The following is a 27403-nucleotide window of genomic DNA, read 5'->3' as shown; positions in this document are numbered from 1 at the left end:
TGTATTAGCTTATTTATTAGATTATTGAACTGGTAATCCCAGTTCAGTTAAAAAGCATTTATGGGGGACACCTGGGTGGCTCAGTTGGTTAAGCAGCTGCCTTCAGCTCAGGTCATGATCCCAGCATCCTGGGATCGAGTCCCATATCGGGCTCCTTGCTTGGCAGGGAGCCTGCTTCTCCCTCTGCCTCTGCCTGCCTCTCTGTCTTCCTGTGCTCGCTCTTGCTCCTCTCTTTCTGACAAATAAATAAATAAAATTAAAAAAAAAACCCTCTTACATTTAAAAAAACAAAACAAACAAACAAAAAAAAACAAAAAAAAAAGCATTTATGGGTCACCTACTGTGTCCCTAGCACTTACCAGGATGCACAGTTACATCAGAGCCTGTGCCCTAAAGTATTTAATGACTCTTAGGAATGCAAGCAAGCGACAGTTAAGCAGAAAATACAGCTGGCTTCTCTCCTGGAAGGAGACAGAAGGGGGCAGTAAAGAAAGGAAAGTGGGAAGAAAGAGGTGATGGGGGAGGGAATCAAATTTAGTTGATTTTTTTTTTCCCTTTTCCTTGTAATGCCATAGAAAGTGACAGTGTAGGATTCTCAAAACAGCAGTGACCACAGTCCTTTTGTTTATCTCCTAGGACATGCAGACAACACTCTTTACTCACATTCACTAAATTAACTCTTAGATACATTTGAACTAGAGATTTTCCTAATGGACCTGAAATCCAAAAATTCCACACGGAGAAATGAGATGGTATGAACAGCAGGTAAAACCATCTTGCTCTAGCTCCTCATGATGTTGGGTGCGGCTTAACACATAGTTACACCTCCTTTAATATTTTGTAACTAATACTACAAGTACAGTGCACTTGCTTCTTAGATAATGAACCAAAATAGAGTGTTGATAACTTGTCAGGATCAAAAAGTGGGGCTCGGTCTCTGACTCCCTAAATCGGGCTTCTGTGCTTCTGTGTGTGTAACTTCTAGCAGTTTATTTGTATAGGGCTGGCTGGGGAGGTATGCATCATGTTTTTCTCACTCACTTTGAGCTTTGAGCTCTTCAACTGTCATGTTAGCACTATCAATGATGGCAGTACGCAAGAAAAATTCCTTGAAGTCATGTCCTGTGGATAAATACTACATATAATGTTTTCTGGCTTTTGGTTTCTCCTGTCAGGATGGAGGCAGCCTTGTGGGAGAAGTAAATGAAGACGGGGAGATGACTGGAGAGAAGATAGCCTATGTGTACCCTGATGAGAGGACAGCCCTTTATGGAAAATTCATTGATGGAGAGATGATAGAGGGAAAACTGGCTACCCTTATGTCCACTGAAGAAGGAAGACCTCACTTTGAGCTGGTGCCGGGAAGTAAGTCGGATCTGCTTCAGATGAGTTGCTCTAATTCCAAAGCAGGTTGTTAGGGCATATTTGAGAGAAATGAATTTCTTTGTCTAGACCACTTGAATCATGTATTAATCAGCCTTGCTGCATAACAGACATGTCAATACCTCACATACAGGTCGGCTGGCAAGCTGTACTATAGCTGGTCTAGGCTGGGCTGGGCTGGGCTGGGCTGGACATGGCTGGACTTGAGGCTTCTTATCTTATTATGCCTTATACGTCTTAATTTTGGGGCCCAGTCTGAAGGGACTTTGGTGACCTGGGTCAAGATTTTCCCAGGTGGGTCCCAGGAAGCCAGTGCATGAGTAGACACCTGTGCTGCTTCTGAAAGCTTAGCTTGGAATGGACACCATGTCACGTTCAACTACGTTTCACTGCACAAAGCAGATCACACAGCCAAGCCAAATAACAATGAGATGGGGAAATAGATGCCATGCGTTTCAGTAGCAGGTGCTAAAAAGTCAGGATAAAGGCATAGCTGTATAATTCTGAGACAAGGAAAAAGCAAAGAGATGATAGCAGAAATTTGGTGAATTTCAAAAGGTTAGATCTCAGAAAAAACTGAAATACAGCTTAATGATATTAAAGAATCAAATTAGGTAAATCTCCGGGTTGTTACAAATTGTAAAACTGATTCAGCCTGAACTCTGATTGGGAAAGATAAATCCATATTGGTATCCCCTGCCTCCTTCAGAGCCCAGTATCTCCACGGGGCACGTGATGGATACATGAGTGAGTCCGGTGGAATCCATATTAGAAAAAAATCCTATTTCCTTTTAGAAATACAGTATGGTATACTAAGCATTTTTTTTCTGAGTATAAAATTATTTGCTGTAGAAAGTCTGGGAGAAAAAAAAACAAGGAGAAAAACCAGGATTTTGTATTTTGGGTAGTATAACAAACAAAATCTGTTTAAATTGGTCTGATTCCTTGAAAGCAAGATAAGCCTGTGTGTCTAATCCTAAATTAGGTTATACGGAGAAAAGAAGGAGAGAAGAGAATAAATCTATGCATTAATCGTTCTAAATAATATTTAGCTCTTTGTGATCCAAAGGAGAATCTCCAGAGGAGAATGTCCAAAAATAGGAAATCTAGCATTTACACTTAGGTCCAACTTGGTTGTTTTAAATGTCTCGGGTTTTGTTTTTTTGAAGTTAAAAATTGAGGCAGCCTAAATGCAGTGAGGGATTTTGGATAGGATCCTGGAACGGAAAGAAGGCATTAGTGGAAAAACTGGTGAAATCCGAAAAAAGTCTGAAGCTTAGTTAATAGTAACATAGCTATATTGGTTTCTTAATTTGGACAAACATACCATGTAACTTAAGGAGTTATCATTACAAGAAACTGTGAGGAGTATTGGGGTGCCCTGTACTATCTTTTCAACTTCTCTATAAGTTTAAAAGCCTTCCAAAATGAAAAGATTTTTTTTTTTTTTAAGTGAAACAGTAATCTTCGCACTTCAAATTCTACTCTCTGTGCTCTTCACATGAGTTCTGAACGGAGACAGTGCTACTGTGTTTAGAAGTGAGGGGCTCTGGGCCAGGGGAGGGTCCCAATGGGTGATGCCCATTTTAAAACTTCAGAAGTGGTAGCGTGTTTTAGCAGTAAACCCGTGAACTTGAGAGTCACCTGGTTTGGGTTTCAGTGTTAACATTTACCATAGTAAGGTCTTGGGCAAGTTATGTATCCCTTTGGAATCTGTTTCTTCATTATAAAACACAGCTATTGGCACCAAGTATACAACAGCATAAGAGAAGTTATTGTTCTCTTTGCATTCCTCTTGGTGTGAGTAAGCGACAGATTTTGGGAAGTGAGGATGATAATCTCAGAGAGTTATTTTCCTGAGAACTGGTCGTGGTGGGCTCACACTGGGTTTTCTTCTTGCGTCATCTCTTCACCTTCTCCACAAAGGAACTCCTTTCTCTGGTAATACCCGTGCCGTCCTAAGGCTTGGCTTGCCCCTTAGAATTAATGTCGGTCAAGGGAATGAATGGATTCTGGTCAAAGGATGTGGTGTAAATTACAGAGGAGAGGACGAAACGTAAAGGGTATGCTCCATTGGCCCGGAGCATTGGCCAGTGGCAGAAAAACAGGAAGGGACAGGGTGTGTTGGAAAAGACAGCATCAGCCCCTTGAAAGCAGCCGGGGATGCTTTTCCCGTTTGCCTCTGCCCCATCCCTAACGTGGGGCTTTCTGTATAGCTGGCACATGGGACCTTTGTGATGACAGCTTTAGTTTAAGGAAGGAAAGGGGGAGTTCAGAGATTTTCTTCACAATAGAACAAGTATTTCACAGAAAAGTTTCATTTAAAAATGTGGGTTGTTTCTTTTGTCAGCTGACTTCCTTTAATGGATTATGCGTTGGTCCGTTACCAGTTGGCCCCCAATGCATTTCTCGGCCTTCTGCTGCCCTGCTTTTATGGTGGGGGGCTTCTGCCCCTTGCAGGCCACATTTCCTAGGCTCTTATGCGTTGGCTTCTGTCTGGGTTTGGCCACAAGGAGGCACTGGCCAGGGGCACAGAGAGGGAAGGCATCAGGGAGAAGCTGTCTCTGTGTCCAGCAGGGTCTCCAAGCAGGGGCCTGTCTCCTGATTCCATCTGCCACCGGGAAGGTTCCCCCCAACATCCCAGCTTCCTTAGCCAGGTATACCCCAGCTCTCCAGACCCACACACCACCTCCACCTTTGTCCCTCCAGCTTAGGGTTACCTGGCTGCAAGCTCCTGCCAGTTTCTGGGTTCCTCACTGGTGCCTTTGGCTTCTCAATTCCTCTGTGCTCCGAAGAACCAATTCCCTGAGTGAAATCCTCTCTTCGAGATATGCAAATGGTCTGTTTCCTAGCTAGACACTGACTGATCTGGATTGCTTTTTCTGTTTTGTTTTGTTTTAAGATTTTATTTATTTGTTTGACAGAGAGAGAGATATCACAAGTAGGCACAGCAGCAAGCAGAGAGAGGAGGGAAAAGCAGGCTCCCCATTGAGCAGAGAGCCCGATGAAGGGCTCGATCCCAGGAACCTGAGATCATGACTTGAGACGAAGGCAGAGGCTTAACCCACTGAGCCACCCAGGTGCCCCTGATCTGGCTTGCTTTTTCAACTTCTAGTTTGAGGTACTGATTTGGGTTTTGTGATTGTACCAAACAAACAAACAAAAACCAGAAGGAGGACCTGGTAACCTTGGAGGAGTTGCTTAATGCGATGATTTGTAATGCCTTAGTGCCTAAAAGCAGTAAACCTTTGGTTCTAAAATGTGTTTCTTAGGAGGGATTAGAGCACGGATATCTTCATTGTGCTCTGGGAAGATTCTCGGAGGCTAATCCTTTGCAGAGAACCAGTGTTAATTCTAGAACAGTTGTGTGCCTTAGTTTCTGGAATAAATTACTGATTGGCTTCTGAACTACCTTTATAGAAATAAGAAGACTTTGTTTTTGCCTTATCAAAAGCAGTTCTGTTCTTAATTCTGGGGAGGCAAATGTTTATTTTTAGTGAAGGGGACAATTGCCAGGGCTGGGTGATTGGAATCTACAGAAGGGTGTCTAGTAGGAAGAAAACCAAAGAAAACTCTAAAACCATCATCCAACCCGATCTGACCAGAGAGATCTCAAAATTTCATGACAAAGCAGGTTCTTTTTTTTTTTAAAGATTTTATTTATTTATTTGACAGAGAGAAATCACAAGTAGGCAGAGAGGCAGGCAGAGAGAGAGAGAGGAGGAAGCAGACTCCCTGCTGAGCAGAGAGCCCGATGCGGGACTCGATCCCAGGACCCTGAGATCATGACCTGAGCCGAAGGCAGCGGCTTAACCCACTGAGCCACCCAGGCGCCCCGACAAAGCAGGTTCTTGATTAAAATTTTTTAATTGCGGGGTACCTGGGTGGCTCAGTGGGTTGGGTCTCTGCCTTCAGCTTGGGTCATGATCTCAGGGTCCTGGGATCGAGCCCCACATTGGGTGCTCTGCCTGGTAGGGGGCCTGCTTCTCCCTTCTCTCTGCCTGCCTCTCTGTCTATTTGTGATCTCTCTCTCTCTGTCAAATAAATATATAAAAAATAAAAAAAAATTTTTAATTGCATAAGCACTTTGTAAACCATGTGAAGAAAGAAAATTTAAAGGCCAAAAATGGGATTTTAAGAGATAAGTCTGAGGGCTGTTCACTAAGACCTAAAAATAAACTCAAATGCAAATCTCAAGACCATGCGTTTATATTGAAGAGTTTATCCTAGTCGATGTAACTTGAATAACAGTTTTCGTTATTTAACTCCTGCTTTGAAAGCTCTTCCCTAACTTGGTAATCTCTAGATTGAGATTTTCACTTGCTTTTCAGGTTCGGTGTACCACTTTGACAAATCGACGTCATCCTGCATTTCTACCCGTGCTCTTCTTCCAGATCCATATGAATCAGAGAGGTAACTTTTTACCTGTTTACAGGAAGTTAAATAACCCTCGTGGTGGGAACCAACCCTCCTTTGTAGCCCTCTGAGCAGAAGAAAATATTCATAGAGTCCAAGGAAGAGTGTTTTTATGCTTGTATGGAATCCTGTGAGAGAGTTTCTCCACCCAGAAAGCACGGAACGGCCGTGGGTCAGTCCCAGAGGAAACATCTACGTCTAGAGAGCCCTCTAAGCCTGATGTCCCCTTTCTTGGGGCCCTGGTACAGTTGATGCTGCAGCCACATGCTGGCCTCTAGGGGAGCATTTCAGACTCCTTAAACCTCTGACCTGGGCAGGAACTAGAATGCCTCCTTTGCTCAGCCCAGCCACAGGGGGTCTCGAACGCTAGACAATTTCTTGATTTACGAAGGGAGAACAGCAGTGAAGGAAAGACTGTAAGAAACCTAACAAGCTTCCAGCTTACAAATGACGGGCTTCTGATTCCATAAGCTCACTCCCCAAGTGTCAAGTCCCGCTCCATTCCATCTTCTCTAAACTCCAGCTGGCCGTTGTGGGTGTGGCTTTCCCTAGTACTCAGCCCCAGAGTCTTACCCCCAGCAACTGGCCTGTTCATGAGGAAGAGAGCCCTCAGCAGATAGTTAGTTCTCTCTTTGCCTCGCTCTTCATAAGCATGGCTCACAAAGCGTGACTTCCATTCACTTCCTGTCCTGTTCCCATCTGAAAAATGGGCCTCTTCCCTGGTCAAACTGACAGGGCTCACACCACAATGTCACAATGAATGAATGGCCTCTTTCTTGATACAGAGCCCTGGTCCGTTTACAAAGGGAAAGGTTTGGTCTCTTATTAGCCCTAAAACACAGTAGCACAACCATCCTGTGTGTCGGTCCTTTTTGTTACCGTCATCGTGATGAGGATATATAAGGATGCCCTCAAAACTCACAGTGGTTTATGAATGCGCACATTTTATTTTACACTCATGGTTCTGTAGATTAGCCAAGCTTCAGCTCCTTCCGACTGGGCTCGACTTGACTCCTCTTGGCTCAGCTCAACAAGGCTAGACTCCAGATTTCAAGTTGGGTTCAGGTCTATTTCACACGTCTGTGTTCCAAGACTCCAGCTAAAGGAGCAACAGCCCCCCTGGGGCATCTTCTGCCCTTGGAGATGAATAGAAACTCAAGGAAGCTGGCAAAAATTCACCATGTATCTTACCACCCGAGTCCTGGCATGTAGTCCTCCTGCCCATGTTCAAGTAGCAAAGTAGATCCTACGGCCAAGGCCAGAGGGATCCAGGCAGGGGTACGTCGTCTCCCCACTCCAAAGGAGCACCACAAGGTCTAGCAGCAAAGTACCGGGACGTATAATTCTACCATAGGGAAGGAGGAAAGAGTCGGAAACAATAATGCAGTCCCCTGTAGTCCACAGGAGAAGCAGACAATCCATGTAACACAAATTAGGGATGACCAGTTCCACCAAAGTGATTACAGCCCAGCGCCCAGAGAACTGATGTAGCTGTTGACGAGGCACACACGTACTCTCCTATTAAATGTGGTTCAGTAGTCATGAGCACTGTCTTCCTGTGAATCCAGGGATTTGCAGACTCCTTCTGTACAGAGCCACACTTCCCATATTTGAGGCTTTGTGGGTCTCTGTTGCAACTGCTCAGCTCTGCTTCTGTCTCCCCAAAGCAGCAATAGACAACATTAACTAAATAGGGGTGGCTGTGTTCCAGGAAACTTCATTTACAAAAAGGCGCAGCTGCCAGATGTGGGTCTGGGGCTGTAGTTGCTAGACCTGTGATAAACTCTTCTGTTGGAAAGTGCTTATTGGATATGTTTTATTAACTTTTGTGTGAAAGATTCGTCTTGGGGCTAAATTGAAACAGTCTTTCCCTCCTGTTTGGCATTGGCAAACTTGGGTACAGCTTTAATTACTTTGGAAATGGTTTACTTATCCAGAAAGACGGTAAAAATACTCAGTCCCTAAAAATGTAAGTTAAAAAAAAAAAAAAAACCTTATATCAAGCACTTTCTGAATACAGTAAGACCTTGAACAACACAGAGGTTGGGGCACCAACCCCTTCCCCTCCCCTGTGCAGTTGAAAATGCACGTGTAACTTTGGAGTCCCCAAAAACTTAGCTACTAAGAGCCTACTGTTGACTGGAAGGCTTGCCGATATCATAAACAGTTGAGTCACACGTATTTTGTATGTGATACATGTTACACACCGTGAAGTCAGAGAGACAAAAGAAAATGTTATTAAGAAAATCACAAGGGGGGAGGTGTGTCTGTTCAGCTCAGTCAGCAGAGCATGCAGCCCTTAATCTTGGGGTTGTGAGTTGGAACCCCATGTGGTGGAGAGATTACTTAAAAATAAAACCTTAAAAAAAAAAAAAAGAAAAGTCATGAGGAAGCGAGACAAGACATTTTCAGTAGTGTAAGTAATCCGCATGTAAGTGGCCTGCAGCTCACACCCATGTTTTTCAAGGGCCGGCTGTGTAGAATAATACCCATATGGGAGAGAGGATTTTAAACACACTCTTAAAGATACAGGAGTACGAGTTCTTCAGTTTCCAGTGTCAAATACTGTGGTTTAACGCCTCATGCTCCCTCCCTCCCTTCCTCACTGGATTTCTGTGAACCGATGCTTCAGATTCATTAGCGGTACTGATATTTTGGGGGTTGATATAGTGACATATCAAATGAAAAGGACGGTGATTTGGCCCTTTTTTCTATTTAGGGTTTATGTTGCTGAATCGCTCATTTCTAGTGCTGGAGAAGGACTGTTTTCAAAGGTAGCGGTGGGACCTAACACTGTTATGTCTTTTTATAATGGAGTCCGGATTACACACCAAGAGGTGAGTGGGGTCGAAGTGGAGAATCAACTTGATTGGTTACAGGGCTTGGTTTCAAACACCCTTAATTTTCCTGTTAGCCCCTTTTAGTATTTGCGAGAAGTATGAAGGAATACACAGTCTTTTTTTGTAAAATTGATGAGATACTGTCTACAGCAGTTGTCTTTGCTATAGCAAAAATAGCACACACTGGGGTGCCTGGGTGGCTCAGTTGGTTGAGCGCCTGCCTTCAACTCAGGTCATGATCCCAGGGTCCCAGGCTCGAGACCCACGTCAGGCTTCCTGCCAGAGGGCCAGGGGGAGTCTGCTTCTCCCTCTCCCTCTGCCTGCTGCTCCCCCTGCGTACTCTCTCGCTCTGTCTCTCTCGCAGTCTGCCTCTCTCCCAAATAAATAAATAAAATCTTTTTTTTTTTTTAAATACCATACACTGGGTGGCTTGTAAACAACAGAAATTTATTTCTCACAGTTCTGGAGGCTGGACATCAAGATCAGTGTGTCTGCAGATGTGGTGTCTGGTCAGAAATCACTTCCTGGTTCATGAATGGCTCTCTTCTCCCTGCAGCCTCATACGGCAGGAGGGACACGGGAACTCTCTGGGGTCTCTTTTAAGTTTCACAGCTATTTTCTAGAAAGTGGGATGGCGCCCATCAAGAAGACAGCAATTGCTTTGTACTGTACTACACCCAGGGTCTGAAAAATTGAGATCCAGTTGGATTCTATCAGTAATTAATTTATGATCTTGCACAGAGGGCTTTATAAGAAGGACCCCTACTTCTGTATTTGCAGAAGTCATACAGTAACCTGTATCCAGGCAGGAAAGATTCTATTGCCCAAAAAGCCGAAAATAAAAAGTTAAAGAATAATCACCTCTTGCTTTTATTTTTTTTTTTAAGATTTTATTTATTTGACAGGCAGAGACCACAAGTAGGCAGAGAGGCAGAGAGAGGGGGAAGCATGTTCCCCGCTGAGCAAAGAGCCCGATGCAGGGCTCGATCCTAGGACCCTGAGATCATGACCTGAGCCGAAGGCAGAGGCTTAACCCACTGAGCCACCAAGGCGCCCCTCACTTCTTGCTTTTAAAATACAATCTTTGATGTATTTTCCAGAATTCTGAGATATTTTTGTTTTTGCTTCTTCGCGTCACAATAAACTGCCTTACATATCCACTCAAGGGCAAAAAGTAGACTGCTTGAGACGGCTTGTAGTCTCTTTCTGGTCCCACTTGCATTAAACAAATGGGACGTGGACTTATTGCTCATATCCCTCATTCGTGTACTTCCCCTTTTCACTTACTGCTGTGGAATACTACAGGGGAAATGCCGTGAAATAATCAAGTTTTTGCCCGTTCACAGCCATCGTACAAAGATGGCGAGGCCCTCAAACTGAGCCATGGTCTGACACACAGTACAGTACCCCCCGGTGATGGCCAGACCTCTGTGTCTGCAGCGCTGCTGGTCCAGGAAGCGGGGTGAGCTCTTTGTCCGAGGTCACAACTACAGTAACCAGCAGAGTGCAAGCGGGCTGGCAAATAGCAGAATCTGTCTCCCGGCGAGACTCACTATGCTGTGCCATGGACACGAATGGGGCCCCCTCTTTGCCTTCCAAGAAATTTAGATCCTGTCGGGGAGGGGCGCTGGGGTAGTGCAGTCAGCTAGACTCTTGGTTTCAGCTCGGGGTCGTCAGGGTCATGGGACACAGCCCTGCGTCAGGCTCCATGCTCAGTGGGGCGTCTGCTGGAGATTCTCCTCCCTCGCCCTCTGCTCTTCCTCCCTTTTGCTCCAAAGTAATAAACAAATCTTTAGATTCTGTTGGGGAGATAAGAAAAATACACAACTAATGGCAACATAAGGTAGATGGTACCGGGGTACCTGGGTGGCTCAGTGGGTTAAGCCTCTGCCTTTGGCTCAGGTCATGATCTCAGGGTTCTGGGATCGAGCCCTGCATCAGGCTCTCTGCTCAGCGGGGAGCCTGCTTCCCTCTCACTCTCTGCCTGCTTCTCTGCCTACTTGTGACCTCTGTCAAATAAATAAAATCTAAAAAAAAAAAAAAAAAGTAGATGGTACCAAGTACCATATATCAGTATCATATGACAGGGCTGGAATATTAAGATCTGTGAAGATTTTTTTCACTTTCATCACTGCTGTATCCCCTACACCTAAAATAGTGCCTGACATATGAGAGGCAATCAGTAAGTATTTATTGAATGAAAATCAGATACAAATAACAGCGTAATTGTAATTTAGGGGCAAGAGAGGCAGTACACTTCTGAGAGTCAACAGGTCTGTATAAAAATGTGATCCTAGGGGCTCCTGGTGGCTCAGTCAGTTAAACCTCCGACTCTTGGTTTCAGCTCAGGTCATGATCTCAGGGTTGTAGGATTGAGCCCCACGTGGGGCTCCCTGTTCAGCAGGGGTCTGCTTGTCCCTCTCCCTCTGCTGCTCCGCGTGCGCTCTCTAAAATAATATTTTTAAAAATGTTTAACATAATCCTATTTGCTCCAAAAAAAAACCCTGCTGTGCTGACATCAGCAGATGGGGTATGGGCTGGAGTGGGGCAGTGGTTTGAAGAAGGGAATCTGTTGGTGCCTGCAGAGAGTGAGTGCTATTGTAGATGAGAGCACACACTGGGAGTGGGGGACACTGTCCCCATGGATCCCCCACTTGTCACAAAGGTGAGGGACTCTGCTTGAAGCACAGTTTTGCATTCCTCATGGTTCCGGTTCCAAATGATGTTCTTCCTTGTGTGCTTCTTTTGCCTCGTCTTCTTCACAGTAGGGCTTCCAGAGACCTGGGGATTGGTCAGAGCCCAGATCCCACCACAGGAGGCAGTCACACACAGCAGGCTTCCCTGACACAGGGCCGGGCTTGGACAGGGAGGTGAGAGAGGGGAGGCTCTCCCAGCCTGAGATGGTCCAGCAGCTTGTGGCCCAGGGGCCACTGTCTGGAGCAGGAGGGGGGCAAAGGACTCCCAGGAAAGAGCCTGGAGAGGGGGCTGACATGTCTAGGTGACGTAGGGTGAGGAGTCTCAGGGCCACAGAGCTCTGAAGGATGAGACAGTCTAGGGGCTTTGTGGCCCTGGGCTGGGTCTAATCTGCTAGCAGACATGGGGTCACGTGTCCCAGCAAGAGTCCCAACAAAGTGGCTAAAACTCCACTTTGTTTGGGCTATTGAAGAAACAACTGGATGTGTAAAAACTTGAGTTTGGTGCTGGAGGGTTTTAGAGGTAACAGGTCGTAGCCTGCAGTGAAGAAAAAAACCGCTTAGGGACATCTGGTTATATTTTTGCGTGTCTTTGTCAGGAACTTTTTAGGTCCTTTTTTCACCTAAGAGGAGGAAAGGTAAGTAGGGAGTAAGTTGAGCTGCCCGCAGACGGTTCTTGCACCGTCGATGGGGAGGGGTGCCTTGGGTTCTTCTCATGCATATAGTGCTCACACCGCGCAACGTAAGGGGGAGTGAGTGAATGTTGCTGATGTGCTCTGAGATTGGGGGAGAAAGGCCCTCTCTAACGTTCGCTTTCTTGTTTCCTGCAGGTGGACAGCAGAGACTGGGCCCTTAATGGGAATACCCTCTCCCTGGACGAAGAAACGGTCATTGATGTGCCTGAGCCCTACAACCACGTGTCCAAGTACTGTGCCTCCTTGGGACACAAGGCCAATCACTCCTTCACTCCAAACTGCATCTATGATATGTGAGTATGACAGCGAGTGCCAGGGTGGGTCCGGACCCCATCTAAAGGGGCCCTGCAACCGGGTGGGGGCGTGTCACGGAGAAGGCCACTCCCTCCGGGTTTCTGAGGCTCCTCCCCCAGAGGCCTCGAGGTTAGGACTTGACACTCAGAATTTAAACAACCTCTTCCCTGGCCTTGGTAGGCTCTGAGATGGCAAAGCGCTTGGAGGGGTAGAAATGCTCTGCAAACCACACTTCCTGGCTGCTGTTCGTGGATGCTTTTTTGTCCTTAGATGGTCTCACTCTGGAAAATTAAAGATAGTGTTATTTGAAAGATTAGAAACATTAAAATTATTCTGCACTGTGGAGACTCAGGAACTTTTTGATGTTTGTGAAAGGAAGGAAGAAAAGAAAATGCTAAGCCTAGAGCACAAGTTCTTGGTGTTGGAAAAGACTGATTAAATCAGAGTCCCCATGACTTGACAATAAAGAGGAAAAAAATACTGAGGCATGTTACAGTGTGGATGGGCCTTGCACTGTGCTAAGTGCGAGAAGCCAGTCACATAAGACCGCATAGTGGGTGAGTCTAGTGAGATGACTTGCCTCTTACAGCAAAATTCTTAGAGACAGAATACTCATCAGTGGTTGTCCTGGGCTGGGGGTGGAGTAGTGGAGGGAAATGGAGCTGATGGCTATTGAGCATGGGGTTTCTTTTGAGGGTAGCTCAGTGTACTAAAATTAGATAATGTGATGGTTGTCCACCGAAACCCCCTGAATTGTATGCTTCAGGTGGGTGAATTTTAGGGTATACATTTGTTGAGTTGCATCTCAACAAAGCTGTCTTTCGAAGACTTTTAAAAAGTCAAATAGTCCTACCTCTCAGAATTTGAACCTCCCCTTCCAGTGGCTCGCTGACCTCTTCTTGTAGACCTCCACTGATGGGGAGGTTGCTGTTATCCACGAAGGCAGCTATCTGGACAGACTGACATAGATATTATGAAATTAGCTCTCAGGCTCTGATGATTAAAATGTTCTTTTTAGGAAGCCCAAATGGGTTTCCCTGTGACATCCAGCCCTTTGCCCTAAATATCTCCCTATGCACTATCCCAGTCTCTCTTCGACATTGTAGCCCTACAAATATTTCAGGAGCTTTCCTATGCCCCCTGAATGTTCTCCTTCCAAAGTCAAGCATCCCTGACTATTCCTTGAAGAGTACAGTTGGCACTCCTTGGACCATTGTCACTGATCCCCTTAGCTTGGCCAGAAAATGCCTATTCCCCCTGGGAGCCAGGTGGCTGTGTTGCCACCTTTTCTGCTCAGTTATAAGCTCACAGTCCCCCCACCCCCAACCGTCTCTTGCTTGTTAACAGGAGCGGGATCTGATCATGTGCATTTAATCTGTAGGAAAATTGCCAGGACTTGAATGTCCCTCCTCGCATCCCTGAGATGGCTTGGAAATGGTCCTGGCAGTGCCTTGCTCTCCTTGGCAGCCAGCACCGAGTACTGCAGCTCCGACTTCTGTTGAAAGGGCAGGTAGAGATGGCAAAGGACATGTGTCATGTGAAATGAAACTGACACTGTGATTAAATCCAAGGCTTTTGTGCCCAGTGTGAATTAGGCCAAAGCATCGTTCCAGGCTTGCACACAGCTTCCCAATGGTCTTTTAAAGCGGTGGTAACTAACAGTAACACAGGCTACTTAAAAACTACTCTTTTAAAACAAACGAGTTCTGTGATTTTGCTGCAAGGATATGGTTTTTCTCACCAAAAAGAAGGATGCATGGGAGCAAGGGAGGGAATCAGTTGTTCAAAATCAGGTCCCCAGGTTCCTCGGGGTTATTTCCTTCCAGCCCAGTGCAAACAATTGGTTATATGGGGTAGTGAGAAGACTCCCTGAAAAGCAAAATATAAAAATCAGGTACTGATCCATGACATTCATTTGCTTCTTGAATTATTGGTATCATTCTGCACACTTTAACATCGGCAAAACAATATCCCGGTATGAGCAGTAGTCTGCTACAAAATCCAATGGACAAGCAGACACGCACTACTGCCCTCATCATCCATAGCGGTGATATGTCACAAGGGTCCAAAGCACTGGAGGGCAGAGGTTTGCTTTGACCCCTCTTCGTGCTGCTGGCATGCACTGGGACCTTTAGGCCTGTGTCCGACTAATGGCTTCTCCTGAGTTCTCTCACTCAGGCCTCCCAGGATCTCCGCGGGGCAGCCTCTGGTCCTGTCCTCCCTGCCCCCCATCACAGACCGGAACCGCGGAGCTCCCAGCCACAGCGACTAAGTGTCCCTAAGCACTGTGCCTCCGTGCCACCTGGGAGAATCGGCACCTGAAATGGAGGGCCTTCTTTTCAGTCTGTCCTTTTTCTACCCTCTGAAAATGATAGTAAGCGGAAAAATGAAAGTAAAAGAGGATTATACCAGAAGTCTTGGGCTTCTCAGGGAATTCTGTCAGTGCGCAAGAAGTTTAGCTGGAGCTCCGCTGCAAGGATATTATTTTTTGATGCAATATTTTAATTTAGAGACAGAGTTTTGATTTTATTATTATTTTTTTGAAGAGTTTGTTTATTTGATAGAGATCCCAAGTAGGCAGAGAGAGAGAGAGAGAGAGGAAGGGAAGCAGGCTCCCTGCTGAGCAGAGAGCCTGATGTGGGGCTGGATCCCAGGACCCTGGGATCATGACCTGAGCCAAAGGCAGAGGCTTAACCCACTGAGCCACCCAGGCACCCCATGATTGTATTATTTTTTTAAAGATATATTTATTTATTGGAAAGAGAGAGCACGAGCTGGGAAAGAGGGAGAAACAAGCAGTCCCTCCGCTGTGTGGGGAGCCCCATATGGGGTGCGATCCCAGGCCCCCAAGATCTCATGATATGAGCCAAAACCAAGAGCCAGATGCCCAACCAACTGAGCCACCTGGGTGCCCCAAGTTTTAATAAGGATTTCCCAGATCCCTGGTGCAGGGGTGTCTGTGATGGAGCACAGTATGAGAATTCTGCACCAGTGCACACACACACACACACACAGACGTGCTCACCCCATCACTGGCAGCAGCTCACTTTGTGCCCGGCCCCGTGAGGTGCTTTGTATAGGGAACCTTGTTTTGTCACCCTGACAACTCTTACACCATTAGGATTGCTAGTATTAGTGAATCTGTAGATGAGGAAGGTGAGAGTCAGAGATACAGAAGTGGCCTTTCTGAGAGGGGGCAGGAATAATGTGCGGAACCGGGACTCAGGCCAAGGTCTCTGACCCCAGGTCAAGTGTGCTTTCCAGGAAAGATGACACCCAAGGGGGGTGGACATGGAGGCCCCTTGGAGTGGGGGGGTGAGCTTCGTCTTCCACATAGGTGTTCCTAAACCACAGGCGCACTCTTTCCCCACCACCCATAGAGGGAACCAGCCAGGTACTTCCTGTCACGCCCTGTGTGCCGATCTCACCTAGGGCCTGGAAGCTTCTTCCTGTGGCGTCTCAATATCCTTTGCTCAAAATGTGACTATAAATGAAAGAGACTGATTTGACCAGATGCATATAAAGATAAAGTGAATTTCTTTTCTGGCCATGACTTACGTTATTTCCCTTCTGGGTTTCAGAAGCTGTTAGGTGAGCTAAATCTATTCCTTACCTGTGTCCTCGTCTCCTAAAGGGGCTGGAGGGGTGAACCAGATTGGGAGCCTCTGGCATAGGAACACAGTCGAGAGTGTTACCCCTGCCTCGGGTTCCAAGACGCTCCCTTCACAAGATGCTTCATGGGGAAATAGTTAGAAAGCAGGTTGGCAGAGAGGTCTAGGCTTCGCTCCTGGAAAGAAGTCTTCATCTACTTTGGTGCTAGAAAATAATACTTCCTCTGTCTGTACAGGGTGGAATCCAGTTTTTTGCCACAGGAAAGCCCACGGGGCCCTTCCTTACAACTCGCACAGTGCCCAAGTGAAGCCTTGTCCACAAGGCGCTGCCAGTAACCTGAGGCCACCACCGGCCAGGGAGACCGAAACGCCTCCTGGCCAGGCTACATCCAATTTCTCGTTAAGTCCAGGTTTTTTGTTGTTGCCCATGTTGTTGGTTTATAAATAGAGTGCCAGATATGCTCAAAGAGGAAGATGGAGCCGTGCTTTTTAAACTTGAATGTGCGTGTGAATCACCTGGGGGAGTTGTTAAAATGCAGACACCGAGTCAGCAGGTCTAGCAGCATAGCATGTCTAGCAGCAGGAAGGTGAAGCTGCTGCTGGCCACGCTTGCGAACCTACCCCGGGGTGGCCAGGGGAGAGCTCCTGGGCGATTCCTGCCCCCTCACCACCCCGCAACCCCCCCGCAGGCTTTGCTTCTAAGCTCCCGATCCGCCCCAGGAATAACCGTGTGCATCTTGATGTCCAGGTTTGTCCACCCCCGTTTCGGGCCCATCAAATGCATCCGCACGCTCCGAGCCGTGGAGGCCGAGGAGGAGCTCACTGTGGCCTACGGCTATGACCACAGCCCCCCGGGGAAGAGCGGGCCTGAAGCCCCGGAGTGGTACCAGGTGGAGCTGAAGGCCTTCCAGGCCGCCCAGCAGAAGTGAAAGGCTCAGCCCTGAGCTTCCGAGACCTGGAATAGAAACTTGGATCTATGCACTACGTTTTCCGACAACGGGACAACCAGGGACTGCTCATGCTGTGACATCACATCCTCTCACTCCGCGTTAGCAACGACTTTCTCGCATACTAACTAGGTTTGACTGTATTACTCATACCAGATTTAAAATTAGCTAGCCTTGCAACAACGTCCTACTGAGAGGTATTGTCGCACACTTGACACAGACAGCATGACGCTCTTGGGTGGTTCAAGCCTAAATCTGGACCACATTCAGAGATGCCAAATGATTAGACTGGAAAAGGGAAAGGGGGCTTTTCAGTCATTCGTAGTCTGTGGTTTTTCCATGAGGTTTTTTCCTATGGCCAACATAAAGTGTGTGTGTTCGCACTTGCATACGGGCCGTAGGGAGGATAGAGAATTACTACATTTTTATTCTCTAAATGTAGTATAATTTGCCTTTTAACCTTTGATCTGTATCTTGCAATAGAATGGCTTTGGGTTTTTTTTTCCCCCCTAGCGAACAGAATCCCACTTTTTTGAGTCATTTCACCCGTCAGTCCCATTCTCTATCTTAGATATCTTTTACAAGAGAAAAAACTTCCAAATGGATTTCGTGTCAGTGCCAGTGCGTAGGTCTCTCTGGTTCTTTCTATATCATTGTTTCATTATCACATCCTAATATAAAGAACTGGCTCATAGGGCCAGGGTATTATTCTAGAACTATTACTCTCGCATGTAAACAAAGATACCTTTGCTTTAAGATGTGAGAAGAAATGAATTTACTTCATTCGCATTAAGTTATGGGAGAGTTGTAATATATACTTTAAGAAAGGAGAGAGGGAAATTAGTATTTCTAAGCAGTAACTGTGGCAATTTTGCAATCTCTTCAATAGTGCTAGTAATTTCTTCTCCTCGGGTACACATTAAATGTACATAACATAGAGCAGTCTGGCTTGTGGCGCAGTGCATTGAATTCAGAAGTCAAACAACCACCTAGAATTCTAACGTGGAATTCTAAAGCTGAGGTTTTTTTTTTTTCAATTGCTACTGTTAGGAGAGACATACCGATCACTAGGTGCAAATCAAACCTTAATGCTACAACTCTTCATTGTTGTATTTTCAAAGCACTTACCTGCTTCAAAGCATTGTGAATTAAGAGTAACACCTGTATAGTTTCAAAGCAACGATATCAATAGCATTTCAGCCATTTTGCAAGCCACGTGTAATCACTACTGCAGAATTAAGGCGAGAACCCCTGTTTTTTAGTTTAGCTGGTTAGGTGTATAATGGACCTGGGATGGCTCTGAGTGAATTCTGCGAGTTTGGGGCTTTCGTTAGTGCCCTCACCCCCAGGCGTTAGCTGTGTCGTCTTCGGAGGCCTCAACAAGGCTGCCGGAAATGGTGGAGAGCGGCCGCTGCCCTGGCGGCACCTGTTGCCTGAGCCAGTCTGGGCTTGAAAGCGAAAAGCTTCCAAGCCACAGCCGATTGGGAGCTCTGGCTGAGCAGAAGTCACTGGCTGGCAGTGAGAAGAGTAAAGAAACGGGCAGGAAGGAAGTTTTTGTTGTTTCTTGGCCGGTACGCATTGCTCTTAGAAAGAATTCCACAAAAGTGCTTGACCCAGGGCTGCTCACAGTTCTCCATTCAGGCGGCCCCTGAGCACGGGATTCAGCCCTTGAAGACCGTGACAGAAGGGGCCCTTCCGTCCTCTGCAGGGCCCGGCTTCCCGGAGCTTCCCTCCTCCCCTGGTGGTGCCAGTGCACGTGGCCAGTGCAAGGTGTACGGCTAGCCAGCAGTGGTCTCCGGGGGGTGGGGTGGGGGTAAGCCGATGTTCCCCACGTGAGAAGTTGTCAGGGCTGCCAGAAGGATCTCCCGCAAGGGGAACACAGGTAGGGTTTTTAGATGATAATGCCCAAGGATAGGATTGCTTCTATTCTGTAGAAAGAGACCGTTCTGCAAACTGTGACCGATGGGCAGTCTCGGGACTTGTATTCTGATGGGTGCTTTAATTCAAATGCGTCCCAAAGTGAGCGACTGTCTTCAGGAGAAAGATGGCTTGAAGTAGCCCCGGGCATTTGGGTGTTGGAGCCAGGTCCCCGAGCAAGGTCAGGGTGGAGCCGGCCACACTTCCAACACAGTTTCGCTTTGAAGGATTTCATTCCTGGTGGTGATAACCATTCTTGTTGAGGCTGCAGGACGGGTGTGATTTCTGTCCTCATGGGTTACTCGGATTATTCCCCACTCAAATGGAATCTTTCTTTTTTCGTTTCTTTCTTTTGATGTAAGGGATTGAAGAGTCCTAAGTAGTAACTAACCATCGAATCCATTTTTCAAATTAGGTATTGAATGACAGCACTGGGTTTAAAACCCAGCAGTGTGTCTGTGACCTTCAGACAAATCAGAGGAAACACCACACCCACGCTGAGCCCGTCTGTCTGTCTCCCTCCCTCCTCTCTTCCTGCCTCTTCTGGGCCTTCTCTCTCCTGTTCCAGCTCTTCCCATCCTGTCTCTCGTCTGTGGGAATGCCTGGATGTCCCTGTCCCGCCGATCTCTTGCTCTTTTCCATCCTCTCCCTCCCCATTTTGAGTGTCTCTTCTCTCCTGCTAGGCCCTCGGTGTGTACCTCTGTGCCTTCACTCCTTGTCTCTGCCCGGCTCTGTGGCTCCTGCTACCCCCCGCCCCTCCCCCACTCCCAAATGGAAGACTGTCACAGTGTAGAATCCTGAGGGGGCCTTGCCATTCACTGTGTTCCGCAGGTAGGTGAAGAAGTCGCGGTAGGGTGAGGTTCCATAAGGAATTTACTGGTGAGGAAGGAAGGGTTTCTCCTGGTTTTATTTCTCTACCGAATCTTTACATCCACCGTGGAAGGAAACGCGTCAGGAAGCAGCCGAATCTGGCAGTTTTATGGGCGCGGTGATCACAGCAGAACTGCGGAAGATTCCATGTGGTGGGGAATAAAGAAGTAACCTCGTGCTCTCCCAAAACACGCCTGGCCCCTGCGCGTGACGCCATGGTCTCGAGGAGGTTCACTCAGAGCTGTCTCCTCCCCACCCCTGCATGACTAGGTCTTTCCTTAGCAGCTTCTCTGTGACAAAATATTCTCTTGTGTTAGAGTTAGGAATAGGAACTAATCTGGAGGAGTATGTCCCCACGTGGACATTTGGACGGCCGGACAGAATCGCTGTGAGGACTGAATTTCTGACCCAAAGCAAAGAGGAGATGAAGAGGCAACAGGCAGGGAAGACTTGAGTTCCGTAGTACCTATTCTTGTTTTATCCTGCTTCATCCCTGGTCTTCCTGAGAAACGAAGAAGGAAATTCGCTTTTCGAGACCTCTTTGAACCTGTCTGGGGCATATCGTTAAATGTATTTGCCTCCCAGGGGTTTTTCCCACTTGAAAAAGGATTTCCTTATCGCACAGCCTGGACAGCCTGGAGAGGCTGACGTGGAGGCAAGTGTCACCATTGACAACGTTTAATTGTAACCATTAAGATGGCACTAACTGTGAACAGTGAATTCAAGGGTTGCCTTCTCAGTGAGACAGTATGTGGCACTTTAGAAACTTTCCTTTAATATATAAAATTTTAAATCACTCACTGCAAAGTGCATTTAAGATCTTCCAAGAAGGTAGAGTTTTCTGTTTCGCCTTGTTTTAAAAACCGTTGCCTCAAGTTTCTGTCTTAAGAGTAGTGATTTAGAATCCAGACATCTTTTCTTTTAGAAAAACAAGCAAAACTATGTTGCAAGACTGATAGGTGTAATGTTTATTTGCCGCAGATCAAAGGTTCACAAAATACTTTAAATTTACATCTACTTGAGGTACCTTGTTTTTTTTTCTTTGCTCTTTCCCTTCAGGAATTTGGAGCCTTGGTGTCACTTTTTTATTTAAAAAAAAAAGAAATACTAAATTGTGATAGTTTTATTTTGCCAAATGTGTGCATACATATTCAAAGCAATGAAACTATTTCAAGCCATACAACCACAGGGGTGGAAAGAAACCCTTTTCACAAATTTTAATGTGTTTGTATGTAAATAGATGTTTGTATGAAATATTTTCATGGTAGAATGAATATATTTAAATGAAGTCGAATTATTCCAGTGCTATTTAAACAAATTACAAAATTTTTGGTGAGAATCCTCTGAGTCTATCGAGATACAATGCAGATCAATTTTGATTTTTAAAAAATCAAAAGCCTACAAATAACTCTGACTCACGGCAACTTCCCTGTGTGGTTGCGTCTGACATGGAGAGAGCTCGTAGGCTTCCCCAGTGCCTCAGCCGCTTCCTGGTGTAAGTTAGGTGCTCATGGAGGTGTGTCTACCTTTAAGTGACGTCACTCCTGGCCTCTGAGGGCCTGTGAGTGAATTAGAGGCATTAGAGACACTGGTGCAGTTATCCAGAGCACAATTTCTTTGCAGGGCAGCAGAATCCGAAGCCAGATATGGCCACGTGAACCTCAGAGCTGGGTTTTCTGGCCACCATCAACCGCCACCCTTACTGCCTAGTCACACGTGTCAGGGAGGCTGCCCTCAGTGGAGTTGGGGTTCCAGCCCCAGGGTGGAACTTCACCGTTTTGCCAGCCATCCCCGCCTCCTGGCCTCCACCTCACAGAGAGGAAGGAGGAGGGGGCAGCTGGCAAGGGGCCCATTTCTCAGCACAGTCCATTTCCTGTCTCGGCTCTGGGAGACTATGCACCCAAGCACCAAACTTCCATCCAGAGAGAGACGTCCTCGGATAACGCAAATCCTTGCTTCCTCTGTCTGTGACTTTACACACTGTTGTTAGAAGTCGTTTTAATATCAAGACCAATCACATCTCTGGGACATACCTCCCAACTCTCCTGACTCTTACGTTACTAGAACACTCCTTTATAATGGTATTCAACTTGAGTGGGTTGTTTTTGTGGGTTTTTTCCCCCTCTGCTTTGGTCCTGGATATACGAAATGATAAATATGACAAAATTTTCACTGTGTCTACTAGCAATATGTACACACATGCCAATGTATCTTATCATAGCGACTTGGTTATATTTTGGGTTACTGTAATTAACCTTGATTCTTATGTTGGGAAACCACAGGGATGTGTGATGCCCGCTTATCATGGAAGAAGTTAGGTTCATGGTCTGAGCTCCCTCCTTCAAAAGTTTTCCTCCTGGGTTTTCTATGTTCTCTTTTTATCCTAAAACGAGTTCATTAGGTTGTGAGGTATGTTTAAGGATTGGAACCTAGGGGTATGCTTTCATCATTTATTGAGAGCAAAAGTTAACCCCATCACAGTTAACAAAAGATTGGTCTTTGTGGAATTTGAACTAAATCTATGAGCCTTATTCAAATATCTATAATTCTATGATTTTTTTAAATTATGGGAAATTAATGAAAGATGTTTACATGAATAATGTTTGCCCTTACTGTGTTATGAATGAGTTTTTTTGTAGTGTGTCTGGGTGCATGTGCAAGAGAGTAGGAAAAATGTTTCTGAAACAAAACTTGACAAATATTTGTAATGAAAAGTAAATTTAAAGATTGCTATAATTGCGCTATAGAAACAATGCAAGTATTAAACAAAATATACAATCATCTCTCATTGTCTTCCTTTGGTCACTGAGGGCAGAAAGATAGTAACTTTCTTCTTTTTCTTTTTCTTTTTTTTAATATTTTTTTTAAAGATTTATTTATTTATTTATTTATTTGAGAGAGACAGGGAGCAAGAGCGGGGGTGGGAGGAGGTAGGAGGAGAAGCAGACTCCTGGCTGAGAGGGGAACCTGACTTGGGGCTCCATCCCAGAACCCTGAGATCATGACCTGAGCCTAAGACGGGCACTTAACCACCTAGGAACCCCATTATGACATGCCTTCCTACATGTTTAAATTACTAAGCCAACTTTACATTTTGAGTTGTTTTAAAATGTTATCAGCCATTTACCGTTTTCAAAGCACAAGAAGAGAGGAGGGGTGTGGAATGGCTAGGAGGTTTATTTATTTAGCCTGACTTCACATACACCTACGAATCCAGAAGAATCCTCAACATCAACCCAAAGTCTAGTTAATTACATTAATATTAAGGGCATTAAATATAGATGAAATGATCGGGAAATAGCTGAAGGACGGGACTCTTCAGTGCACGGTTTAAGGAAAATAATAGGAATTTTATTAGATGTGGTAGACTTGGGCCTTCTTAGGACAGCTTGGAGCTCAGGAAACCAGGAATCCCTTGTTCCTCCCCAAATCACAGCTCACATTCCCAAACTCACTACTATGACACTCCTAAAGGACAAAAGCCAATGACGCACACATAAAAATAGTGCTTTGTATCAGCGGTCCCTTGTGCCCAGGGACCCAAAACAGTGGTTTCTGGTAAGTGGGGCATTACTAAGGGAGACGCAGTTAGGCATCAAACCGAAGTGGGCTGTGAGACCTCCGGCTTTATCTTCCCTCCCTCTGTTGAGCAGTCTTTGATTTGCTCATACTTCCTTCCACCCAAGGAAGGAAAGGGAAGCAGATAAGAGAACTAAATCCAGACTCACCCTGGTCAGCTTCCTCACTCAGACAGGGACACATTGTGTCTGGATCTTTAAGACAGAGTTTCACCCACTGACCCATAATATTAGTATTCTTCCTCCTTGCAGAAGAAACGGGGACGAGATTAAAATTCTAATGCAAATTGGGTAAGTCTGAGAAGCTAAAATCTCAAAAGTGAAGGATCAGGCAACTTTCTGGGTATTAAACTTGGTGTGGAGTCAAGGGTGATAGAGTAAGGTAAGGGGAGGAAGATAGAGACCAAAGTATTTTAGTCTCGGTGGTCGTCCCACATATACTTCTCACTAAATGTCTGCCTTGAGGTTTTAATGTTCCAGATTATTCTGCCTGCTGGTTCATATTACACTTGAAATTACTTCAGTGGCCATATCCAGAATTAGGTAAGTCATTCAGAAGGACTGTATGCTATGCTTGACATTTATTCTTTTTTTAAAATTTTATTTATTTGAGAGAGAGACAGCAAGAAAGCACCAGCAGGGGAGCAGCAGAATGAGAGGGAGAAGCAGGCTCCCCACTGAGCAGGGAGCCCGATGATATGGAGTGGGGCTCCATCCCAGAACCCTGGGATCATGACCTGAGCGGAAAGCAGATGGTTAACCGACTGAGCCACCCAGGCACCCCTGTGCTCAACATTTCACTTCAGGTCAGCATTTGGGGTGGTTCAATAAGAAAGTTTTGCCCCAAAACAATTTTAAAAAACTGTTGCCTTTTATGTAAAAACATAATGCTAACTCTACAACAGTATATTGGTATATGTTTTTCTTAAAATTTGGTTTCTTTGTGAAAACCAGAAACCATGGTTTTGAAATTAGAGCTTCGCTTCTTATAGTATACATAGAAAAAAGATGAATGGATTTATCTAGCTTGCTACTAAATTTTTACTTCAAGTATCAGAATGCTTCCAGCTTTAAGACACATAAAAACCCAACTCAGTATGGCTTAAGCGATAAAGGAAACTTATTACCTCACGTAATAAGACCCTCACATAATAAGATGCTGTTGGGTGACCCTGGAGGTGTTAATTCAGCAGCTCAGCCAGGTCCTTTCTATCTTTCCACTCTGTAATTCTTAGCTTGTCAGACTTATCCTCAGGGGCCCACCCACCTCACAGTCACAGCATGGCTGTTGCAGTTCCAGACATCACAGCCAGCATCTGGTGGGTGAAAAGGAAAGTCTCTTCTCTCTACCACTGAGATAACCTAAACAAATCACTTGCAAGGGCCATGGGGATGCCATGATTGTCTGAGGGAAGCATAGGGCTGAGAGGAGTGAGTGGCCCAAACAAAGATGGGGTTTCCCAGCAAGAAAGAAAGGAGAAATGACATTTGGGCTGTCCACCCACAGTATCTGCCTCATCTGCAACACAGGTTTTGTTTATTTTCTTTGGAGAAGAAGGGAGGTTAGTCTCTTTAAGTAAATAAATTAATTTTTAATTTGCATGAATTTAGAGTATTCTCAAGTGGTGGGTATGGGAAAAGTTCTATAGAGATACATTCATGTAGAGTTTATAAGGTGGTTTTAAATGTTTAGATGCTAATTCTTAACAGCCATATTATATGAGTACTGCTATTAATCTTTTACAGAAGGGAAAACTGAGGCACAGAGATGTTAAGTAACTTGCAATTAAGTAGTAGTCATGGAAGTAGTAGAGGCAGAGTATAGGTTGGGCTCTAGGCTGTTCTCTTAACCACGATGGTGGGAGCTCCTCTCTCCTCCTGCCCTTCACGTGCTAAGGCCATCGTTAACATTTTTAATCTTCCTTTCCCTTGATCCTTTGCTTAGCCAACCAATCAACGGATCTCACAGATTGCGGTCTCTCCTTAAGCCAATCCATGGGACACCCAGACCAGCTGCCACCAAATTCTCACCAAATTCTGCCCGGACTCAGAGCTCCCACCCTTCTTTGCCTGGATCTCATTTCCCAGTCCTCACCCCCACCACATGAAGCTCCCTCAGTGACGAGGCTTCACAGTTCCTGTGAGTCCTTGGTGGCCCTGGGACGGCCATGTGCTGGAGAGGAGCTGGGCTCTACAGGCAGACTGGTATTTTGCTTTGCATTTTTGTTTTTTCCTATTTTTCCCATCCCCTACTCTCTCCTTTCTGGCAACCACCAGTTTGTTCTCTGTATTTATGAATTTGTTTCTGTTTTGTTTTTTGGGTGTGGGTGTGTTTAGGTTCTGTACATAAGTGGAATGAAATGGTATTTGTCTTTCTCTGTCTGACTGATTTCACCTCACACGATAGGCCCTTGGTCCATCCCTGCTGTCCCGAGTGCCAGGATTCCGTTCTTCTTGATGGCTGAGTGGCGTCCCACAGTGTCTACACACCACCTCCTCTTATCCATTCTACAATCTGTAAACCCTGAGGTTGTTTCCATATCTTGGCTATGGTAAATAATGCTGGAATGAACAGAGGGGTGCATGTATCTTTTCAAGTTAGTGTTTTGGTTTTCTGCAGATACATACTCAGAAGTAGAATTGCTAGATCATTTGGTATTTCTAGTGTTAATTGTTGGAGGAATGTCTAAACTCTATTCCATAATGGCTGCACCAATGCCCACTCCCACCGTGCATGAGGATTTTTTTTTCTCCATCTTTGCCAACAGTTTTTTTTTTCTCATCTTTTTGATCCTAGCCCTCCTGATAGGTGCAAGGTGACAGCTCAGTGTGGTTTTATTTGCATTTCCATGATGCTTAGTGATGTTGAGCATTGTCTCATGTGTCTGTTGGCCATGTGGATGTCTTCTTTGGAAAAATGTCTATTTAAGTCCTCTGCCCATTTTTTAATCAGATTGTTTGCTTTTGAGTCAGCCTGGCTTTAATCAGCTTTGCCACTGTCTACGCGACATTAGGCTTTAGGTTGCACTCCAGCAAATGGGGATAAACCCTGCTGCACAGGGGTGCTTTGGGATTGAAGAGACTGAGTGATGCGTGCTGTGCCCCCCTCCCTCCCTCCTCCAGGGCAGTCACCTGCACCTCCCTGTGTTTTTTGAAAGGCTGGGTTCTCGCCCTTCTAGGGACCCGGGCATGTCTTCCTCCCCGGTAGCTGCCTGGCTGCCTCCCACCTTCAAGTCCTCACTGAAATAGGTCTACCTTGCCCACGCCACATAAACTGTAACCCCCTTGACTTCCAGAATCCCCAAACCAATTTGCCTTCCTTCCTTGTTCTCCATATCACCCATCACCTTCTAACTACTATCTCATTTAGTGATCGATCACGTTTGTTTATGGTCTCTTCCCACTGGACTGTCGGCTGCAGGTGGGTGTGGATTTCAGTCTGTTTGATTCACTGGTGGATCTGTGACAGCTGGTGCTCCATAAGCAGTCACTAAATCCCACGAAGGATGGGGACAGAGCGGGTTGTAACAGTTAAGAGAACTTGGGCAATCACCCTGGGTTGAAAACCCAGCTCTGTCGTGCCCTAACTGTGCGACATAACTTCCTGTGCCTCTGTTTCTTTATTCATAAATTTGTAAATTTTACAATTTTTGTAAAATTGCTCTAATAATGTCACCTGGAGGAAAAAAAAGAAAGAAAAAGTTTGTGTTTGACCCATGGCTCGGGCTCAATAACCATGGCTCTACTGCTTCGGAATGCCACGTTCTGGGCAGAGCCAAAGCCTGCCTCCTTCTGAGAAGTCCCCAGTGAAGACTCCTTGCCCGGGGCAGCTCGCCTGGCTCTCAGGACCCACCCTAACCGGTCCCCCTTCTCTGCACCCCGCAGAGGCCGAGAGGCCACGCCAAAGTGTATGCTGCGTATTCTAGACTGCTGAACGAGTGAAATCTCCAGCTCACTTCCCATTTACACGACAGGCTTTTGGGAACCAGCAGTGTATCTTACTGGATACGTACAAAACAGTCTCCAAATATTTGAGATGAGAATGATAGGCCAGAGAGTCTTTATTTTTAAAATTGTGTTCTCAGTTTACTTATCTGTTCAACATCAATTTCTTTCTTTTTTTTTTTTTAAGATTTTATTGATTTGGGGTGACTGGGTG

The 27403-nt window shown here is 45.7% G+C and overlaps 1 protein-coding gene across 1 annotated transcript in view; it reads left to right on the top strand.

The window, feature by feature from the left end:
- The window catches only part of SETD7 (SET domain containing 7, histone lysine methyltransferase), a 47309-nt gene extending 24862 nt beyond the window's left edge, over positions 1-22447 (top strand). Inside the window, exons 4-8 of the mRNA XM_032333455.1 lie at positions 1176-1365; positions 5715-5796; positions 8519-8636; positions 12163-12320; positions 16681-22447. Of these exons, the coding sequence (XP_032189346.1) occupies positions 1176-1365; positions 5715-5796; positions 8519-8636; positions 12163-12320; positions 16681-16861 (729 nt within the window). The 3' untranslated portion in view covers positions 16862-22447. The remainder of the gene's footprint in view (positions 1-1175; positions 1366-5714; positions 5797-8518; positions 8637-12162; positions 12321-16680) is intronic.
- Positions 22448-27403: the final 4956 nt, after the last annotated feature.

Source organism: Mustela erminea, chromosome 2 (genome assembly GCF_009829155.1).
Source record: "Mustela erminea isolate mMusErm1 chromosome 2, mMusErm1.Pri, whole genome shotgun sequence".
Taxonomy (NCBI): domain Eukaryota; kingdom Metazoa; phylum Chordata; class Mammalia; order Carnivora; family Mustelidae; genus Mustela; species Mustela erminea.
The sequence above is the reverse complement of the archived record's forward strand: the minus strand, read 5'-3'. Positions and strand labels throughout refer to the sequence as shown.